The 23,872-nt window shown below is 35.6% G+C and overlaps 1 protein-coding gene across 1 annotated transcript in view; it reads right to left on the bottom strand.

Moving 5' to 3' along the window:
* The window catches only part of ATRX (ATRX chromatin remodeler), a 280,266-nt gene that overhangs the window by 152,410 nt on the left and 103,984 nt on the right, over nucleotides 1-23,872 (bottom strand). Inside the window, exons 11-13 of the mRNA XM_052663022.1 lie at nucleotides 20,216-20,288; nucleotides 6,489-6,619; nucleotides 5,625-5,801 (exon numbers count right to left, since the gene is read on the bottom strand). Coding sequence (XP_052518982.1) covers nucleotides 5,625-5,801; nucleotides 6,489-6,619; nucleotides 20,216-20,288 — 381 coding nt within the window. The remainder of the gene's footprint in view (nucleotides 1-5,624; nucleotides 5,802-6,488; nucleotides 6,620-20,215; nucleotides 20,289-23,872) is intronic.

The raw sequence follows: 23,872 nt of genomic DNA, 5'->3' as shown, positions 1-23,872 counted from the left end.
TATGGATGGAGGTTCATGACATTGTACAGGAGACAGGGATCAAGACCATCTCCATGAAAAGAAATGCAAAAAAGCAAAATGGCTGTCTGGGGAGACCTTACAAATGGCTGTAAAAAGAAGAGAAGCAAAAAGCAAAGCAGAAAAGGAAAGATATAAGCATCTGAATGCAGAGTCCCAAAGAATAGCAAGAAGACATAAGAAAGCCTTCCTCAGCGATCAATGCAAAAGAAATCAATGCAAACAAATCAACTGCAACAGAATGGGAAAGACTAGAAATCTCTTCAAGAAAATGAGAGATACCAAGGGAACATTTCATGCAAAGATGGGCTCAATAAAGGACAGAAATGGTATGGACCTAACAGAAGCAGAAGATATTAAGAAGAGGTGGCAAGAATAAACAGAAGAACTGTACAAAAAAGATCTTCATGACCCAGATAATCACGATGGTGTGATCACTCACCTAGAGCCAGACATCCTGGAGTGTGAAGTCAAGTGGGCCTTAGAAAGCATCACTATGAATAAAGCTAGTGGACATAATGTAGCCCAGCTTCAGCAATACATGCACCGTGGACTTCCAGATGTTTAAGCTGGTTTTAGAAGAGGCAGAGGAACCAGAGATCAAATCGCCAACATCTCCTGGATCATCGAAAAAGCAAGAGAGTTCCAGACAAACTTCTATTTCTGCTTTATTGACTGTGCCAAAGCCTTTGACTGTGTGGATCACAATAAACTGTGGAAAATTCTTAAAGAGATGGGAATACTAGACCACTGACATGCCCCTTGAGAAACCTGTATGCAGGTTAAGCAGCAACAGTTAGAACTGGACATGGAACAACAGACTCGGTTGGAAAAGGAGTACATCAAGGCTGTATATTGTCACCATGCTTATTTAACTTCTATGGAGAGTACATCATGAGAAACACTTGGATGGAGGAAGCACAAGCTGGAATCAAGATTTCCGGGAGAAATATCAATCACCTCAGATATGCAGATGACACCACCCTTATGGCAGAAAGTGAAGAAGAACTAAAAAGCCTCTGGATGAAAGTGAAAGAGGAGAGTGAAAAAGTTGGCTTAAAGCTCAACATTCAGAAAACGAAGATCATGGCATCTGGTCCCATCACTTCATGGGAAATAGATGGGGAAACACTGGAAACAGTGTGATTGCAGCCACGCTTACTCCTTGTAAGAAAAGTTATGACCAACCTAGATAGCATATTCAAAAGCAGAGACATTACTTTGCCAACAAAGGTCCGTCTGGTCAAGGCTATGGTTTTTCCAGTGGTCATGTATGGATGTGAGAGTTGGACTGTGAAGAAAGCTGAGCACCAAAGAATTGATGATTCTGAACTGTGGTGCTGGAGAAAACTTTTGAGAGTCCCTTGGACCGCAAGGAGTTCCAACCAGTCCATTCTAAAGGAGACCAGTCCTGGGTGTTCACTGGAAGGACTGATAGTAAAGCTGAAACTCCAGTACTTTGGCCACTGATGCGAAGCGTTGGGTCATTGGAAAAGACTTTGATGCTGGGAGGGATTGGGGGCAGGAGGAGCAGGGGAGGACAGAGGATGAGATGGTTGGATGGCATCACCAACTTGATGGACATGAGTTTGAGTGAACTCCAGAAGTTGGTGATGGACAGGGAGGCCTGGCATGCTGCAGTTCACAGGATCGCAAAGAGTCAGACACAACTGAGCGAGTGAACTGACTGACTGATAATACATGAGAAAAATAACATGAACTAATATAATCTACTATAAACGCAATCAATGCACTCTTGAAATTACCATGAAAATAACTTTTACAAGTTTTTTTTCAAATTCAGGTGAAAATGTTCACATGCTACACTTCATTTAATAATTAAGCTATTAGCTTCTGATTTTTCCCTATTGCCCATCATAAGTTTCCAGATAATATAGAGACACGAGAGTTTGCAAAACTTGGAAAATGGTGCAATTCTGAATGTAGTATCAATCACTGTTACATTCATCTGTATTAGAAACATAAATAAGATGGAATTTTAGTTTACTTTCTTCTACACAAACAGACCAAAAAAAAATAGTTGGATTATAAGTAACCCACAGAAAAGGACAGTGGAAACACCTGTCACAGAAAACTTGGGATTCAATAAAACATTTCAAATGTATTTGGCCCACAGCTGCTGGCAACGCTACTATTTAGTTGCTAAGTCGTGTCTGACTCTGTGAAGCCCTGGACTATAACCCACCAGGCTCTTTTATCCATGGGATTTCCCAGGCAAGAATACTAGAGTGGGTTGCCATTTCTTTCTCCAGGGTATCTTCCCGACCCAGGGATCAAACTCATGTCTCCTGCTTGGCAAACGGGTTCTTTACCACTGAACCACCAGGGAAGTCCTATTTGGCCTAATAAAGGACTCTATATTCCTGAGCTAATAAGCCTAAGAGGCAAAATTAGTATTTCTCCTTTTGAAGATGCATAGCAAATCATGCTGCTTTCTAATATATTAAATCACTCAGTTCCTTTGTAGAATCTGAAAGACCAGCTTGCAGTCATGTTGCAAAGAAATTTATGAAAAATGCATTCACAAAATGAGGTACTATTATTTATTTGTTTACATGAAAATGTCCAAGGCATATTAAGTATATGCATGTGTGGCGAAGGGGTACCTTCCTCCTCTTCTTTAATGGATAGCTGTTGTCCCATAGCCCTTTAAATGCTCAGGATTCCAATATTCTTTCCCTAGCCTTCTATTTGCACAATATTATACCTTTGCTGGGTAATCTCTTTATTATACATATACTATGACAGCTGAACTTGACATCAACTATGGCAATATGTTCCAAATAGATTCAAAGCCTTCAGTTCAGTTCAGCCACTCAGTCGTGTCTGACTCTTTGCAACTCCATGGACTGCAGCACGCCAGCCTTCCCTGTCCATCACCAACTCCCAGAGCTTCCTCAAACTCATGTCCATTGAGTCGGTGATGCCATCCAACCATCTCATCCCCTGTCGTCCCCTTCTCCTCCTGCCCTCAATCTTTCCCAGCATCAGGGTCTTTTCAAATGAGTTAGCTCTTTGCATCAGATGGCCAAAGTATTGGAGTTTCAACTTCAGCATCAGTCCTTCCAATGAATACCCAGGACTGATTTCCTTTAAGATGGACTGGTTGGATCCCCCTGTAGTCCAAGGGACTCTCAAAAGTCTTCTCCAACAACACAATTCAAAAGCATCAATTCTCCACTGCTCAGCTTTCTTTATGGTCCAACTCTCACATGCATACATGCACTGGAAAAACCACAGCTTTGACGAGATGGACCTTTGTCGGGAAAGTAATGTCTCTGCTTTTTAATATGATGTCTAGGTTGGTCATAGCTTTTCTTCCAAGGAGCAAGCGTCATTTAATTTCATGGCTGCAGTCACCATCTGTAGAGATTTTGGAGCCCAAGAAAATAAACTCTGTCATGGTTTCCATCATTTCCCCATCTATTTGCCATGAAGTGATGGAACTGGATGCCATGATCTAAGTTTTTTTAATGTTGAGTTTTAAGCCAGCTTTTTCACTCTCCTCTTTCATCAAGAGGCTCTTTACCCTCTCTTCGCTTTCTGCCATAAGGGTGGTGACATCTAAGTATCTGCGGTTATTGATATTTCTCCTGGTTATCGGATCAAAGCCCTCAGTCTCACAGTTTAACAGGCAACTAATCTGACCATATTACATCCTTAGTTGAAACCTTTCAATGGAACAATGAGTGGTTGTACTGAAGTTATGAATCTTGAATGCTGCTAATGAATGTATTGTGCCTTTATCTAGGTGCTGAACATGTTTATCTAGATTTCCACTTACAGAGACTTCCATGATGGTCCAGTGGCTAAGACTCTATGTTCCCAATGCAGGGGGCCTGGGTTCTATCCCTGATCAGGGAACTAGATCCCACATGCCACAACTAAGAGTTCAAATGCTGCAACCAAAAAAAACTGTTTGCCACAACTAAAACCCAGTGCAACCAAATAAATAAATAATTTTTCTAAAAGCTGTCCACTTATGAAATATATGCTTTTCTGTATATATATATATGTACACCTTAAACAGCTTTTTAAATAGTGGCACCTCTCTGTGAATATACTGAAAACAAACTGTACACTGTAAGCAAGTAAACTGTATTATTTTAAAATTATGTCTCAATACAGCTATAAAAATAATTTTTAAAATTAAAAAAAAAAATTAACTTTTCAATGGCTCTCCATTCTATAGAGCCAATGTACTTCTCAGATATTTCCAAAAATGCTTTCTTATTCCTAGTGGCACAAACAAGAGTTAATCTGCCTGACAAGAATTGGGTAATAAAGTCTTCAAAGTCTGTCCCAAAGAAGAAAAACCTTTCTTTGAACTTCTTGTTAGCCAAAATCCTCATGAAAAGTTCATATTTAATTGCTCAATATGTATTATATAATATGAGAATGCTCTCCACCAACTCTCAAGTAAAATGAACACACCAAAGAGATGTACCATATTCACTCTACAGCCTCATGCACTCATGAGTCCACAGTCAAGTACTCCAATTTGAGGAACAGGCTTACAAGGATCTACAGTATCTGATCTCTGTCTTATTGGTCCAGCCTAATTTCCTGCTGTTCCTTTCCTTACTCCCTTCTATACTCCAGCCATACCACATGAATTGCATCCCCTCCACCATGAGCTAAACAATTTGCAGAGGTTTTTAAAACTTTTTCCCTGCTTATATTATAAATTTTAACAACAAATCTACCTTCTCCCCATTTAGAACTTTATCTGCTGAATGAAACTCTCCACCTTTGTCAAGTCTTCTCTGTTGATAACCCCTACCCTTCAAGAAGCTAAAGAAATCCTCTTTATGCCACACCTTAACTTACATTTGTTACACAAGACAACCCTCATGGTACTACAAGTTCTTATAATACTAATGTCAGTAATTCTTATTAACCCTGACTGCCAAAACTGGCTACCTATCAAAATCATTTCAGAGATGCTTTTAATACATATGGATACCTAGGTTCCCACCACCATCAATTATGCTTCAACCGGCTCGAGGTGGAGCCCTGCCATAGGAAGGTATATTTTTAAATCCCACAAGTGATCTGCATGTGTAGCCAGGTTGAAAACTATCATATAAAACAGTGATTTCTTTATTCATTTTATATCCTCAATGTTCACCATGATGTTGGAAACATGTAACTGACTCAGTGCAGAAAGACACAGAATTTAATGTAATAAAAATTTAACCTGGCTACATGTAAGTTTTAAACATAAGCTTGCATAAATCTATCCAAATTAACTATATCTTCTATCTTTCCTCAGGAAAGCATTATTTCTTCCTATAGTTATAGGCAGTCTTATATGTTCCATATGACCTTATGCATATTTCATTTATTGTCATATTTATCTTTTTAATCTAGATGTATATGACTACTAAAGGTCAAAAACATTCTTTGTCATCTCTCAAGTTTCTGGGTTACCTTCCCACTCTAAATTCTTTATTTCACTCTCAGAATAGCTGTTGTCAGTGTGCAGATACTCACCTACTATAGGTGGTCAATTGTTGGACCAGATATGTTCTTTACCAGTATGAACCAGTACGTTGTTCACTATCAAAATTAAAATGTCTTACCCTTCCTTCTATTTCTGCTTTTGGCTTCTTTGTGCTCTTTAGGCTTCATCTTTTTTTCTTCTCCAGATTCTCCATCACTCAGAGTCAGCTTGTGTCTCAAAAGCCTATGTCTGTATCTTGGCTTCTTAGATTCTTCAGAATCTGAATCTGATTCAGAAATGGCTTGATTTTTTACTTCTAAATGGAGAAAACAAATCATTAAAACCTTCAGCCTTTTTTCCTTTAAAATGTTGTACACCTACGTATTCTGTTTGTAGATAATTATCATGATTTATGGAACTGATCAGAGCTGCATACTAACCTTGTTAAATTGTTGATAACAAGCAATCTCATACATCACACTTGATCTATTACTATCATTAAGTAGCAATGAAATATCACCAATATACATTTATAGATTTTTAAAAGGTAAAAAATATTTTGCTTTACAACCCATCTATTTATTGGCAGTGACTGACAAAATTTGCACAATTATTACCAGATATTCAAAACGATTAATGGTAGCAATGTTTTAATAAACTTCAAACATATATATTAAGAGATTTCATGCTCAGACAGTCTTCAAAGACTGAACTAGTCAAACAACCAAATTATGACATACTATACTTCTCTCTGGCTTCCCTGGTGGCTCAGACAGTAAAGAATCTGACTGCAGTGTGGGAGACCTGGGTTCAAGCACTGGGTTGGGAAGACCCTGGAGAAGGAAATGGCAACCCACTCCACTATTCTTGCATGGAGAATCCCATGGACAGAGGAGCCTGGCAGGCTACAGTCCATGGGGTCACAGAGTCAGACACGACTGCAACTACCCATTTCACTTCACTTCACTTCATTTCACTTCATACTTCTCCCTGGGGAACTCACCCTCATCTCCAGGGTTTTCTTCATTGTGTTTTCCAGTTCTTTTCTTCCCTTCTTCTGACTCATCTGAAGATCCATCCTCATCGGAGGAAAGATTGGCTTTAATTTCTTCTAAAAGCATCTTCTTGGCAATTCTCGAGAGTAAAAAGAAAATAAAACTATATATTTGATGGTGAAGTATTACAAATTAAAAACGAACGGAATTATATGTATCAAAATAGAAATAATTTTGTCAATAGATTTTTATTATAAATATGTCTATCAAAGTCTATTTTAATTCAAAGTACTAACCAAAACTTTTGAAAATGCTCTTAGCACTGATTTTCCCCCAGTTCTATTCAATTTCACAATATACTGAAATATCTCAGGGATGTTTCTACTATTTTCACCAATTGCAACTTCATGCTGGATATCCTTCCAATCCTATACTTGCTCTGCTGCCACCATCTGACAACTACAGTATCAGACATGCCCACAATAGTAAATCAATTCATTCAAACAAATGGTATTTCAACACAAAATTCCACATGAAAGGATTTATTCAACAGTAAAACATAGTCTTAGAAAATCAGTGTCTAATAAACCACTAATGTGAAACAGTGCCTAAAACAAGTGAATAACATTTTTGGCTCTTATATTTCAATTTACTGCATAAACTCTTCCAATCAAATGAAACTATACAACATATATTAAAATACTAAAGCAATAAAAAATCCCTAATAATATTCAAACTAAGGCAGAAAAGGGGCAAGAGTGCTATTTACTATGCACATAGTTAAAGAACACAAATTACTTTCAAAAAGTTTTTACTTTCCAAAAAGTAGATAATGCATTAGCCTAAAGCATTCCAAAATTTTTCCAGATGCTCCTCAAAGACTAATTTGCCAATGAAAACATAAACTGTTCAAAGCATGAGAAAATATTCAATACTATCTTATGTTAAAATATCAGTTCAGTTCAGTTCAGTCGCTCAGTCGTCTCTGGCTATTTGCGACCCCAGGGATCCCAGCATGCCAGGCCGCCCTGTCCATCACCATCTCCCGGAGTTCACTCAGACTCACGTCCATCGAGTCCATGATGCCATCCAGCCATTTCATCCTCGGTCGTCCCCTTCTCCTCCTGCCCTCAATCCCTCCCAGCATCGGAGCCTTTTCGAATGAGTCAACTCTTTGCATGAAGTGGCCAAAGTACTGGAGTTTCAGCTTTAGCATCATTCCTTCCAAAGAAATCCCAGGGCTGATCTCCTTCAGAATGGACTGGTTGGATCTCCTTGCAGTCCAAGGGACTCGCAAGAGTCTTCTACAACACCAATTCCTCGGCACTCAGCCTTCTTCACCGTCCAACTCTCACATCCATACATGACCACAGGAAAAACCATAGCCTTGACTTAGATGGACCTTAGTCAGCAAAGTAATATCGCTGCTTTTGAATATGCTGTCTACGTTGGTCATAACTTTCCTTCCAAGGAGTAAGAGTCTTTTAATTTCATGGCTGCAGTCACCATCTGCAGTGATTTTGGAGCCCAAAAAGATAAAGTCTGGTACTGTTTCCACTGTTTCCCCATCTATTTCCCATGAAGTGATGGGACCGGATGCCATGATCTTCATCTTCTGAATGTTGAGCTTTCAGCCAACATTTTCGCTCTACTCTTTCACTTTCATCAAGAGGCTTTTTAGTTCCTCTTCACTTTCTGCCATAAGGGTGGTGCCATCTGCATATCTGAGGTTATTGATATTTCTCCTGACAATCTTGATTCCAGCTTGTGTTTCTTCCAGCCCAGTGTTTCTCATGATGTACTCTGCATAGAAGTTAAATAAGCAGGGTGACAATATACAGCCTTGACGTACTCCTTTTCCTATTTGGAACCAGTCTGTTGTTCCATGTCCAGTTCTAACTGTGGCTTCCTGACCTGCATACAGATTTCTCAAGAGGCAGGTCAGGTGGTCTGGTATTCCCATCTCTTTCAGAATTTTCCACAGTTTATTGGGATCCACACAGTCAAAGGCTTTGGCATAGTCAATAAAGCAGAAATAGATGTTTTTCTGGAACTCTCTTGCTTTTTCCATGATCCAGCGGATGTTGGCAATTTGATCTCTGGTTCCTCTGCCTTTTCTAAAACCAGCTTGAACGTCAGGGAGTTCACGGTTCACGAACTGCTGAAGCCTGGCTTGGAGAATTTTGAGCATTACTTTACTAGCATGTGAGATGAGTGCAATTGTGTGGTAGTTTGAGCATTCTTTGGCATTGCCTTTCTTTGGAATTGGAATGAAAACTGAACTTTTCCAGTCCTGTGGCCACTGCTGAGTTTTCCAAATTTGTTGGCATACTGAGTGCAGCACTTTCACAGCATAATCTTTCAGGATTTCAAACAGCTCAACTGGAATTCCATCACCTCCACTAGCTTCGTTTGTAGTGATGCTTTCTAAGGCCCACTTGACTTCACATTCCAAAATGTCTGGCTCTAGATTAGTGATCACATCACCATGATTATCTGGGTCATGAAGATCTTTTTTGTACAGTTCTTCTGTGTATTCTTGCCACCTCTTCTTAATATCTTCTGCTTCTGTTAGGTCCATACCATTTCTGTCCTTTATTGAGCCCATCTTTACATGAAATGTTCCCTTGGTATCTCTCATTTTCTTGAAGAGATCTCTAGTCTTTCCCATTCTGTTCTTTTCCTCTATTTCTTTGCATTGATCACTGAAGAAGGCTTTCTTATCTCTTCTTGCTATTCTTTGGAAGTCTGCATTCAGATGCTTGTATCTTTCCTTTTCTCCTTTGCTTTTCACTTCTCTTCTTTTCACAGCTATTTGTAAGGCCTCCCCAGACAGCTATTTTGCTTATTTGCATTTCTTTTCCATGGGGATGGTCTTGATCCCTGTCTCCTGTACAATGTCACAAACCTCATTCCATAGTTCATCAGGCACTCTATCTATCAGATCTAGGACCTTAAATCTATTTCTCACTTCCACTGTATAATCATAAAGGATTTGATTTAGGTCATACCTGAATGGTCTAGCGGTTTTCCCTATTTTCTTCAATTTGAGTCTGAATTTGGTAATAAGGAGTTCATGATCTAAGCCACAGTCAGCTCCTGGTCTTGTTTTTTGTTGACTGTATAGAGCTTCTCCATCTTTGGCTGCAAAGAATGTAATCAATCTGATTTCAGTGTTGACCATCTGGTGATGTCCATGTGTACAGTCTTCTCTTGTGTTGTTGGAAGAGGGTATGTGCTATGACCAGTGCATTCTCTTGGCAAAACTCTATTAGCCTTTGCCCTGCTTGATTGCACATTCCAAGGCCAAATTTGCCTGTTACTCCAGGTGTTTCTTAGCTTCCTACTTTTTCATTCCAGTCCCCTATAATGAAAAGGACATCTTTTTTGGGTGTTAGTTCTAAAAGGTCTTGTAGGTCTTCATAGAACCATTCAACTTCAGCTTCTTCAGCATTACTGGTTGGGGCATAGACTTGGATAACTGTGATACTGAATGGTTTGCCTTGGAGACGAACAGAGATCATTCTGTCGTTTTTAAGATTGCATCCAAGTACTGCATTTTGGACTCTTTTGTTGACCATGATGGCTACTATATTCCTAATAAATTTTCATCTTTGCACTAAAGGAAGATATCAAGAAGTGTAAGATAAAAACAGTTTTTGTGTAAGATGAGGTAATTTTCACCTTTAGATATAAATTCATAAATCACAATAACAAAGCGAAACCTTATAAAAAGGCTCAAAAGTTGACATGATTCTTGGTTTTCCCTGAACTAGCTTCTATATGGATAAACATCTACTCTGTAATCATGAATGACTCTAGCACAGTTAAAATCTTGGAGCTGGAATTAGGAGACTTTTGTTATTTTTAAATTTGAAATTATTTTTATTCATTAACATGAACTCACATTAAATCAAGAATTCATTCAATGGTAGGAGGTATTAATGTATGTTAATGTTTTTTTAATTTTATTTGAAATATAGATTGCTCATTGCAATTTATATTCAAAGATATACAGCAAAGGCACCTAGACAAACTAAAGCAAACAAAACAGCTAATCACTTTCATAAATGCTGATATGCCCTTTGGTCCTTCATTCCTAAACAGATAGATAAGGAACATTTAGAAAACAGAGAGAGCTACAAATTGCAAGAGGAAACCACAGATGAGTTAGCTTTTCTGAGGATTTCTAACTTGATATGCATTTTAATGAAGTGGAGATTAGATCATTCCAATTCAAATCCTACTAGAGTTGCATTGGTGGCTCAGATGGCAAAGAATCCACGTGCAATGCAGATGACCTGGGTTCAACCCCTGGGTTGGGAAGATCCCCTGGAGAGGGGAATGGCAATCCACTCCAGTATTCTTGATTGAAAAATCCCTTGGACCAAGGAGCCTGGCGGGCTACAGTCCATGAGGTCACAGAGAGTTGGACACAACTGAGAGATACTAACTTTAAACTTCTACATCAGTGGTTTCCTAACTGTACATGGTTTGGACTGTACATAATAAAGGTTTTTAAGATGGGGACAACTTACATTTCGCCAAGAAAAAAAATTAAACCCAAATATCATTTATTTCATCATTTTATAAAGCATGAACATACCCCTCCACAAATTAGGAAACAGTTTCAAAATAAACGGTGGCTCTTTAAATGAATTAAAAGCATCCTTCTGGAAAAACTCTCTAAAATTATATTTTATACATACCATATCATCATTTCCCATGAACAAGGAATGACTTTTTCAAGCCAATTTGAGTAAAAACACAGATTTGGAATGAATAAGTGTATGTGCACGTGTGTGTACATATAATATGAAGCACTGGATACTAGGTTACAAATAGAAAAACAGTTTATGTGCAGTTACAAGATCTTATATCACCATTTGAGTGGTATAATAATAGCAAATAAGAATACAATTATTAATTTAGTTACTCTAAAGGTTAGTTCAATCACCTGATTTTAGTTTGCATTTACAAGTTTAAAAAATGTCATAAACTCCATATAATCTATAAAGACTTGGTTGTTAATTTTAGGAAATCACATATTTCTTCTTTCGAACTCTAGATTCCTAATAAGTCTACTAAATGAAAAGTCAAAACATGTAAACTTATAAATACTAAAATTCTAGGCTGTCATGAGGAAACTAACATAAATATGTAAGATAATAAGATTCTATACCACATGAAAAATCACACAATAAATCATGAAAAATGAAATGAGATCCACACACTGAAGAATTACTTGATTTATCAACAACCCTCAATAAAGTCATAATATACAGAACAATCACAGACACTTTAGAAGTGAATGCTCATTTTTCTCCAAACTGAAAGTTATACAGAGTAATGGAGATTCCCTAAGCATTACCTCACTAAGATGTTTTTTTTGAGCAAAGGAAAGCCTAATGAATATCCATATACATTAAGTCCTAAAAAGAATAATAAAGTAAAATAATTTTGCATAAATAATGGCTGATGGCTCAAGTCCAATAGGTCAAAGACTTAATGTATCATACAATTAGCCCATCACATAACATACAACTCAAAGTTAGAACTTAATTTAAAAGACCTAAGTGCTGAGGCTGACCTTCAACCTGAGTATTCAAACATGTTGAGGTGAGATGTGTCCCATCTACAAAGCCTGCAGTGAGATTCTTCAAGGGAAACTCCACTACATTAACTCTTGAGTCACGGGTCACAGAAACTTCAAGGACATCATCACTTGAGAACCAGCTCAGGCTGGGAAAGCGTCATTTTGGAGGCCTCAGCTGGACCCATGCTGGAATGCATGTGATGGATGTATAGTCATGATTCCTAGTTGATTCTGTTTGCTCTGAAGTTTCCTTTCTTGAGGTTTTCCAGGATGTTTCTGAGAAAATCATCCAGGGAACAAGGTACTGCCCCTAGAATCTCAAATGTTCAGCATTACATCTTGGGGCAGGTACAGCATTCAAAGCAGTCACAACTCTACCAGAAGCATCAGAGGCACTAGTTGTGCCAAACTTGTGGCAAAAAACCTGGCAGAACCAGAAGTAATGGAACCACTTCTCCATTTTCCTGAAAGGGAAGGAAAGGAGAGGGGAAGAAAGCAAAACAATATGGAAAGGAGGATAAAAACCCACAAACAATGATCAGAAGTGGTAGCATGAAAGAGTAATAGAACCTCAAAACTCAAACAAGCTAAATCACATAATGAATACCAAGATAAGATAATGCCTTATTATCCTTGCACCATCAGCTACTAAAATAAAGCAAAAATAAAATAAGGAATGAGGCCAACAATGCAAAGACAAATGAGCAATCACACAGAGAGCAAACGAGACAAGAAAGCCTTTAGTAATTCTGATCCTTCCTAGAAAGGAAATCAGTAATGCCTCTTGTTTAAGCACTCAAACAGGAAAAGAAAGTAAACCACCTCTTGGCTGGTAGAAAAATCGATAATTCAAAACACTCAGTTTCTTAAAAAAGGAATAATCAAGAGAATCTCTTGCACCAGGGAATTTTAGAGAAAAGGCCATTACAAAAGCAACACAAAATGTTAGAGCTGAAGAAAGGACCTCAGAGTCCAAGTTTGTCATTTCATAGATGAGGAAACAGGCTTAAAAAGGGGAAATGACTTGGCCAAAGAAACAAAGCTAGTAAGTGGCAAAGCCAGAAGTACAATCTAAGCTCCTAAATCCCAATCTGCTACTAATTTTACTATGTTAGTCCTATATTCTCTACTCATTCACTGCTACTGTGCTAATTAATGAGTGCTTAGGGCAATACACTAAAGTCACATTCTTAAAGATATCTGTATTTCAATGATTTTTAAGATTATGTATTTAGAAATGAAAGAATCCAAGCTTTCATTTTTAAAGATTTTTTTAAAAAGAGTTGTAAACATCTTTCACCTAGTATGCACTATCTCTAAAATACTGAGACCATTTCAGATATCCCCAACAATCTACTGTCTTTATCTTTCAAGAGATTCTGAAAACAGGGTTGAAGAAAATTACTAAATGAAACCACATTTTTAGAAGGCCAAAATAGTGTGGATCCATACACAAAGGTGACAAATTAATTTTTTTTGCATTCTGTGCATAATATCACAATAGAATAGTTAAAGCAGAGAATTCTGAATAAGATTATAGTTTTAGAGATAAAAAACAACTAGGTAAATGTAATACTAAAACAACACACCATATATAAAAGGTTGATCTATAAAACAATTCAAATAACTACAGTCAAAAAATGTTGAATAAATAAAATTTCTCACAATAAAAATTTTTTTGAGAACAGGGTGAGGGACACATAACCCTCTAGTATGGAGGGACGCTTTGTTTTAACAAGTATTATACACTTCAGGTTGAGAATAAAAGATAAACACTGCATAAAACTACAAAGGAAATCCTCATCTTCAAAATCTGTATTAGTACTTTTTTAAACTCTGGTTCAAAATTAGTATTTTTTTTTTCTTTTGGTCACTTGGCTAGGCTTGGATCAAATCCAACCCCACTGCAGTGGAAACAGAGTCCTAATCACTGGACCACCAGGGAAGGCTCCAAAATTGATACTGGGTTAAACTTGAATGAACTTTTTGACCAACCCAGTATCTTGCTATGACCCTTTCTATGAAAAAAATATAACCAAGGCATAATGAAGAGAGTGCTATTCATGAGATAATGATGAAGTCACTAAATAACCAAAAAGCTAAACACCACCTTGAAATATTTTAGTCACATGTTCTATAATGTCTGCACTTAATAAAAAACATCACCGTTTACTTAAAATTAGTATCAAATAACTTTTAAAAAAATCTTAGGAGTAGAAAGATAAAAGCTGCATGAAATTAAGAACTCAAAGTCTATTAACAATTTATGCATGGGCTCAAATTATAAAATGTGTATTCCCTGATTTTATGTAAAAATCTAAGCCAATTTTAGAGAAAATTTTAATAAGAAATTAATGTTGATATTAATTTAGGAAATTTGATCATACTAAAGAACTAGTTCAATTTTTTAATATTCAATACTTGAAAAGTAAAATCAAAGAATTTGAAAAAAAAAAGAATTTGCCTTAATTTTATTTTCAAAATCCGAAGACTATATAGTCATAAAAATCAACCTTTTTTGCTCACCCTAGAAACTCAAACCTCTCTCTTTTTTGGGGAGTGGGGATGGGAGCTTTTTCTCATTTTCTCAAAGTCCTAGTATCACCAAACAATAGAAAATAGGGGAAAAAGGCTGAACATAATTTTTATATCTCAGGTAGATTATATCTAGTGGCTAGATCACCTGTATTATACTTGACTTACAATACTTACCTGCACTGGAAAGACAAAGGAAATTGAAAAAAAAATTGCCTTAAAATTGCCAGATATTTAAAACCCTTATTCAAACATGAAACAAGTAAAATACTCATTTAAAACCTATCTTTCTTTTTAAAGCTCAAAGAAACCGAAATCAATTTTGCAAATCAAATGTGAAAAAAAATTCACAGAAATAAATTATTGCAGTTTAGCAAATTTGTAAAGAACAGCTAAAGACATATATAGAATATGAACACTTGTAAACGTGCTGAAGAAACCAAAGTCATATGTCAAAGGGACTTGACATATATGGAAGCCAATAATCTTTGCTGAAACCAAGTAAACAATCATCAAATATCTTTATTAGAATGAAAAACATCCAGGAATCATTAATCACTTCCAAAAATACGCTTGATTAATAGCACAGAGCCTGCATCAACAGAATACACCAAACTAGTAGGGGAAAAAAATAATCATTTGTATGTTTTCCAGTCTTAAAAGCAAAGTAGTACCAAATGATATAACAACTGGAAAACTAAGGCTACAACGTAGTCCCACAATAATGAAGCAGAAATTCTATTAACAATGGGCAATTTCTTTAAGCAATCTCCACATCAAATTTTGCTTCTATGAAAAAAAGTTAGCCCCACTGAGACAGAAATTATGAGAAAAACTATGCAATATTAGTCAACCTAACTAAGCATTTTTCTACTATAAAGTAAATATTAATATATATATGTGTGGCCGTAGAGGATATACATATAAAAAGCCTCAATTTAAGCTAAGTTTGGATTTTTAAAATTGCAGATTTAGGAAAAATTCTGACAATCTAGTTTTTTTCCTTTAAAAGCTCAGTTTTAAATATTTTCCACACCCTGTAAAAATTACAAATAAAGAATATTCTGAAGATAATTCTTTTGGAGGGGCTGGATTCTTCAGTGATAGTTTAACATGCAACCTCTGAAGAAAAGCCTGATTTAATAATCCTCAACACCATCACTATTGAACTTAAATATACTACTATGTTATGACTGAGGCTAATTCACAGTGCAGGTATTAAAATAAACATTAAATATCCTTTTAATGAAAGAATCAATTTAAAACAAAACAGATATTTGAAAGGCAACATCAACATAATGGACAATTCAAATAAATGACCTTAAAATTACATGTATAATTTAAATAATCTGACAAACTGATATCATTTTCCCTTCCAAAAAGTATATAAAGCCTGTTATAAAATCTGAATTAAATTCTGTTATATAAAATTCAAAATATAAAGTTAGTCTATTTATATTTTTTCAAAAAAGCTGAAACAAAAATTATAAAAGTTAAACTGCTGCTCAACCTATAATTTTTATCACTGTTTACTAAAGGTAATTAAATAGAAATTATTTTACAAGTTAGACCACTCTATCTCACAATAGCATACAATTACTTTCAAATACGAATGATACTACATAATAGCATGCTAAAATAACAAACTTATTTATTCACACCTACTAAAATATTCAGGACATGACTAAGTTCTTTAAATTACCTCAAAACCTACTATAACTTTAAAATGAAAATGATAAATTGTAATGAAATCTGTCATAAAATTTTCACATACATAGGTAAATATATATGTTATATATAAGAACATATGTTTAAAGAATTATAAAGTATTCACTTCCTCAATTTCAGAAATATCAAAACTTAGTTGACTATAAACTAGCTTGCATATCTTGGTTCTACCAAATTGTTTCAACTCTAATGAAAAGAGCGATTATAATAAAAATTAAATGCTTGAACAAGAAAAAAGTTTTACAGATATTTATTGCATCCAAATAATTAACTATTTGCATTAATACACTATTTACCTGTCCATAAATATCAACAGTGAAAATGTGTTACAATACTGCTAAAAAAGCAAAGCATATGAAATTTATACACAATTGTGTACAAATTTATACATCATTACAATATGCTGTCTACTAAAATATATCCAACTCAAAAATGTAAAAGGTAAAAAATAACTCCAAGACTTTATCATGATCTGAAAACAAACTTTTAAAACTTGCTTAGTGCATATTCAAATACGCTCAAGTACACTGTCTATATTAAAATAATTTAAAAAGGTATTATATCCCCATCATTAGATAACACATGGGTATTAGATACCTCTTTGGTATACTGCATATGAAACAAGTTATTAATGGCATATTTTATAAAAGCACACTAAACTGGATATAAAGAAAAACATGCTCAAAATAAAATTCTTCTCGAAAGTACTCAACATGGTTGTACTTTTTTAATCACAAATAAACAATGGAATTAAAGATGCCTTTCAATAAAATACCTGCCAGTTACAGAGAGATATGATCAAGTAACTTAAAAGATAAAAAGTATACTTAATTTTGACAAGCTCTAACACAAAAATTATTGCAACCTAATGACACTTATTTGGTGGTTAAATATGAAATTAAGGTTCATAACCCATAAGTAAATTAGGATATAGCATGTTTTAAACATTATTAGCATTTGAGGCCATATAATTTACAAGAAAACAAATAACATAAATAAATGAAGAGGAATTACAGCATGCTAAAAAAGATTAAAATTTAAATGCCTGTAACATAAAATTTAATGAAATTTGAAAAAAACTGGATATATATGTTTAATCAAAAAATAAGTAGATGACAGCACCTGAGTTTATCTATGACTAACCTCCACTAGAACAAAGCTAGTGGAGGTGATGGAATTCCAGCTGAGTTATTTCAAATCCTGAAAGATGATACTGTGAAAGTGCTGCACTCAGTGTCAGCAAATTTGGAAAACACAGCAGTGGCCACAAGACCGGAAAAGGTCAGTTTTCATTCCAATCCCAAAGAAAGGCAATGCCAAAGAATGCTCAAACTACCACACAATTGCATTCATCTCACACTCTAGCAAAGTAATGCTCAAAATGCTCCAAGCCAGGCTTTGGCAATACATGAACCATGAACTTCAAGATGTTCAAGCTGGTTTTAGAAAAGGTAAAGAAACCAGAGATCAAACTGCCAACACCTGCTGGATCATCAAAAAAGCAAGAGAGTTCCAGAAAAACATCTATTTCTGCTTTATTGACTATGCCAAAGCCATGTGACTGTGTGGATCACAAGAAACTGTGGAAAATTCTGAAAGAGATGGGAATACCAGACCACCTGACCTTCCTCTTGAGAAACCTATATGCAGGTCAGGAAGCAACAGTTAGAACTGGACGTGGAACAACAGACTGGTTCCAAATAGGAAAAGGAGTATGACAAGGCTGTATATTGTCACCCTGCTTATTTAACTTCTATGCAGAGTACATCATGAGAAACGCTGGGCTGGAGGAAGCACAAGCTAGAATCAAGATTGCTGGGAGAAATATCAATAACCTCAGATATGCAGATAACACCACCCTTATTATGGAAAGTAGAGAAGAACTGAAGAGCCTCTTAATGAAAGTGAAAGAGGAGAGTGAAAAAGATGACTTAAAGCTCAACATTCAGAAAACGAAGATCATGGCATCTGGTCCCATCACTTCATGGAAAACAGATGGGGAAACAGTGGAAACAGTGGCAGACTTTATTTTTCTGGGCTCCAAAATCACTACAGATGGTGACTGCAGCCATGAAATTAAAAGATGCTTACTCCTTGGAAGAAAAGTTATGACCAACCTATACAGCATATTAAAAAGCAGAGAGACATTACTTTGTCAACAAAGGTCCATCTAGTCAAGGCTACGGTTTTTCCAGTGGTCATGTATGGATGTGAGGGTTGGACTGTAAAGAAAGCTGCGCACAGAAGAATTGATGCTTTTGAACTGTGGTGCTGGAGAAGACTCTTGAGAGTCCCTTGCACTGCAAGGAGATCCAACCAGTCCATCCTAAAGGAGATCAGTCCTGGGTATTCACTGGAAGGACTGATGCTGAAGCTAAAACTCCAATACTTTGGCCACCTGATACGGAAAGCTGACTCATTTGAAAAGACCCTGATGCTGGGAAAGATTGAGGGCAGGAGGAGAAGGGGACGACAGAGGATGAGATGGTTGGATGGCATCACCAACTCCATGGACATGGGTTTGGGTGGACTCCGAGAGTTGGTGATGGACAGGGAGGCCTGGCGTGCTGCGATTCATGGGGTCACAAAGAGTCGGACACAACTGAGCAACTGAGCTGAAGCTCTATTCAAAACTACAAAATAAAAATTATTGTTCATTCACCTTAATAAAAATGCTGTCCTATTAATTAGGAGAATGTTGATCTTTGAAACAGAAAAACCTGTCAGCAACAGCAAGACATAACAAAACTATAGTGACAGCTGGCCCCATAGCTTTTAATAACTCAGTTAATTCCTTACAAAATTATGACACAAAAATTAATGTTTATCTTCATGCTTTCTTAGTTATTAGAGCTTACTATTAGGAATAAATGGATATTAATATAGTACTCTATAGTAAAATCTCAAGTCTATCATGTATTTTTGGTGCCAGAATTGATCAGAGAACATTTCATCCAATCTTTTCATTTTAGAGAACAGAAAATTGTGGCAAAAATCACTTTTCCAAGATCACACAGAAAAGTCAGAACTAGAAGTCACATAATCTTATGCCCATTATCCCCAAATTCCATCCATTACACCACACTGTCTCCATGAAGATTATGAGTATGTGGGATCTTCTAGTTCAGGAAGGGTTTAAAAGATATATAAAAAACATAAATTTTTGAATATCTCCACTTTCTTTATTCCTCATTGCTAAGATATGGGTGTATCTTTATTTTTTTTCTTCTCCCTGCTATCCCTTAGTTAAGTCAATCTGTACAGACTACAATGTTCACATTTAAACCTATTATATAAGTATTATTAATGTTAACACTATCAAACTGTCTACTTCTATTTTATTTGAAAAACTGTTAAAATCTAAATCAGTCTAGACACTGTGCAAATAGATACTTATTTTGAAAGCAATTTGTTAATCATCTGACCAGTCTCCTTTTTTCACGTTGAACAGGTTTTAATGAATAGGATCATCAAATTGGATGGCAATTTAAAACAATAATCAATATTGAGGATAGAGATTTCTGCTGTCAACAATTTTTGAGACATGATTCACATTCACTAATAAATAGTCTGTCAAAATTAAAATATTCGCAAAAACTTATCACAGTTTACATGAAACATAAAAATTGACAGTGCTGTATTTATAACACACCCTATGCTGGATGTGTTGATATTTATATTTATTTTCTCTTAAGGTTTCAGAGTTACCCCATTTTTTTGGCCTTTCTTTGAAACATGGAGGAAGACTGCGAGTTAGTCTTTCTAAAGCTGGCACTCCTGGTTTGTACAACTTGCTTGCGATTCCGATGCTGCTCTTTGTGCCCATGCCTAGGGTGTGTTATAATCTTTTTAAAGTCCTTACAGATGGAATCATACCTATTTTCAGGATCATTGTCATCGTCGTCATCATCCACTGTGACAGGCACTGATTTAGATAAGGCTTCGTCTCCTTGAGGGAATAAAAGTGTACTTAAAATTATCTACATAAGTAAAATCATGTAAAATAAAACTGAAAGCCAAAAACTTTAAAATAACTAGTGAGTCCTAAACTATGCTCTGGGATCCAAAACATGAATAAAAATAATTTATAAGTACAATGTGGAATTTGAGAAGTGTCAGCAGCAAAATAATAAATAGTTGGATCTTATATATTTCAAAGTTTCTTCCCACAGCACAAGAATTTTAAAACTCATCCTTCCTAGTAACAAATATTTTATCATTCACCATCATATTAGCATAAGCTTCTCACTGAAGTAGGCTTTGTACTGACCCATTTAAAGTTAACAGATGTCTAACTTTTTCTGTATCATTGAAGAATTTTTTTAAAATGCTACCAATACTTGGTGATACCAAGTAACTGTAAAATATACTTGAATTTGTATGGTGCTCATGAGTAGAATCACCCAGAGATATATTAAAGTACAGTAAAACTTATTTCCTTACAAAAAGTAACATTTCTATCTTTTGATTAAAACTATAAAGTGATTAGGAGAAGGAAATGGCAACCCACTCCAGTATTCTTGCCTGAAGAATCCCGTGGACAGAGGAGCCTGGTGGGATGCTGTCCATGGGGTCGCACAGAGTCAGACATGACTGAAGCGACTTAGCATGCATGCATGCATTGGAAAACGAAATGGCAACCCACTCCAGTATTCTTGCCTGGAGAATCCCAGGGACAGAGGAACCTGGTGGGCTGCCGTCTATGGGGTCGCACAGAGTCGGACATGACTGAAGCGACTTAGCAGCAGCAGCAGCAGCAGCATAAAGAGATTAAGAAAATTTGTACATTTCATTGGATATAAATTTTGCCTCAGAAACAAACATTGTACCCTAGTTAACACTATAAATGCTGAAGTAATCAGGGAGAATTATTCAAATGCATCAAAAATTTCAAGGGCATTAATAACACTGAGTGAAGAAAGACAATTTCAAAAGGTTATACACTTCATGATTCCATCTCAAAATAACAGAAATACAGAGATGGAAATCAGATTAACAGTTGCCACAGGTTAAGAATGGAAGGAAGTGTGTATAGGGCTAGCACAAGGGAACCTTGTGGTAATGAAACAGTTCAATATATTGGTTGTTGTGGTAGCTATACAAAGCTACACATGATACAAATTTTGCACAGAATTATACTTACACACACACAACCACACATACACACAAATGAAGGAGTGCATGTAAAACTGATGAAATCTGAATAAATCATCAGTTTCCTGGTTATGACACTGTACTATAATTATGAAAGACTGATACCATTGGAGGAAATTAATGAAAGACATCCAAGACCTTCTGTATACTTTCTTTCAACTTCCTGTGAATTTATAATTATTTCAAAATAAACAAAAGAGGGGGCAAAAGTTAGGTCCATTGATGGATAGATAGGATATATAAATTAAAGTATGTGATAAAGCAAATATAGTATAATGTTAACAGCAGAAATTCCTCCATATATTTAACATTTTTTCATAAAAAAATACTGGGAGAAAATGTTGAAGAAAAAAATTCACTAGGAACACAGACACCTATAGGTGCAGGATAGAAATATGCTAACTGTAGAAAAACAAAAGTAAATCTTCCAATTAACCTTAGCAAACTCACAATAAATACTTCATTCAAACAGTTCAATCCTCAAATTAAATATTACTAGCGATATTACTGCTGTTCCTCCTTACCACATCTTTGAAAATTTGACCCATTCTTCAAATCTGAGTTCAAATACTATCTGTTCTTTTAAGTCTTCCTCCAATATTTGGATAACTGGCTCACCTAATATTTATCACACAGACTCATTTTAGTTTTACATCTTTCTCCTGGTATTCTTTTTTTTTAAAACAAATAATGACTTATCTATGTCTATCTTGCTCACTGGACTGCAATCTCCTAGGACCATGTTCCTCATCATGGTTAGTCATGCCATTCCCGAGACCAATTAGAAAATGGTGTACACTGTAATAGATTCCCAACTATTGCTGAATAAATAGGAATCCTCTAAATTCATGGGAGCAGGGTAGGCTTTTTAAGAGTTCATAAAAATTGTCACCTGAATTAAGTTGGATGTATTAGGAGAATAGATAAATTTAGCATGCTTTGTATACAGGCAAGCAAATTCTTAAGGAATGCCACTATCATTGACTCACACCTAAACTTATCCTGGAAATCAGTGCTTTTAACATAGTGCGTATTTGCAATTCCCTGAATATTTTTTTCTGACTATTTCTACCAACAAAGTCCAATTTTTATTTAATTTTTTATTGAAGTATAGTTGACAATGTCCAATTGTTAGATGAGTTCATTCCCTAGCAAATTTGTCCTCCTTTTCTACATCTACAAGTATAATCAGTCCAAGAAATACCCAGAGTGAAGAAAATTTGAACAACAAATTTTATTCCTTCCAACAGTTGAGAGACTGGCATCTTGCCTGAAGTGCAGAATTCTCAAGGCTTTTCTGGATATAAACATGAGAAAAGGGAAATGAACCCTCTTAAGTATTAGCCATATGTTGCCATCTCTTATTAAGAGCTAATCAATGCATATTACTTATTAAAATAGTTATTAACAGTTCTAAGCATGAGAATTGTAATTCTCATAGAAACTCTCATATGTGTCAAGTGAGATTTGGGGAGACGAAAATTAGTATCTGAAATCAAACATGCAGATTTCACTAGGGAAGCTGTTTTGTCATGGAAATCAGTTTTACAAAGTTTGATTAGTCCAACAGTCTAGAATTTGCAAATGAGAATACTCCATGTAATTTATTATTCTCACACTCTAATCCTAATGAGAGTTTTTTCAACCTACCTGATAACCAAAACATTGAATTGATATCAAAGCAACCATTATATTATATTTTGAATACAAATTCACAATCTCATATGCAATTCAAAAATCTAAGAAATTCTCAAAATTAAAAATTTTGTAAGGTGGTACCAAAGTTTACTTGGCAGCAATATCTAATCTGAACTGCTTATTCCTCTTACATGTAAATGTTCGTATGTTCTGCTGGAACACAATAGTAAGTGCAATCTCCTTCACAAAAATTTTTAAATAAATCTGAAGTGTCCTTGGTTAACTGACAGGTTTTACTGACTTAAAAAAAGACAATAAGAGCAACAAGTGTACATTTATTATACAACTATTTTTTAAAGAACTGCCATAATGATAAATATTTTTAATTTTTTGAGGGGTATCATTGACCCATACCCTTATTGTCCTAGTGCTCTATCTCATCAGGGGAGAGTAATCCATGTACTTTCTGGAGTTTTTTCTTTTTTTATTTTGTTAATGTTAAAAATGGAAACATCTGTTCACGTTATTAGAAAAAAAATGATGAGCATCAGCAACAGGTTTCAATAAAGTAAATTTAAATTTTTCAGAGGATTTCAGAGACACAAAGTTAATGTGCCCAATTTAAAAATCAGGGCTGATTCATGTGAATGTATGGCAAAAACCACCATAATATTGTAAAGTAATTAGCCTCCAATTAAATTTAAAAAAAATAAATGTCAGATGCATGGCAAAGCAGTTAAA

Source organism: Budorcas taxicolor, chromosome X (genome assembly GCF_023091745.1).
Source record: "Budorcas taxicolor isolate Tak-1 chromosome X, Takin1.1, whole genome shotgun sequence".
Lineage (NCBI taxonomy): Eukaryota > Metazoa > Chordata > Mammalia > Artiodactyla > Bovidae > Budorcas > Budorcas taxicolor.
This window is presented reverse-complemented; position numbering and strand designations above follow the sequence as displayed.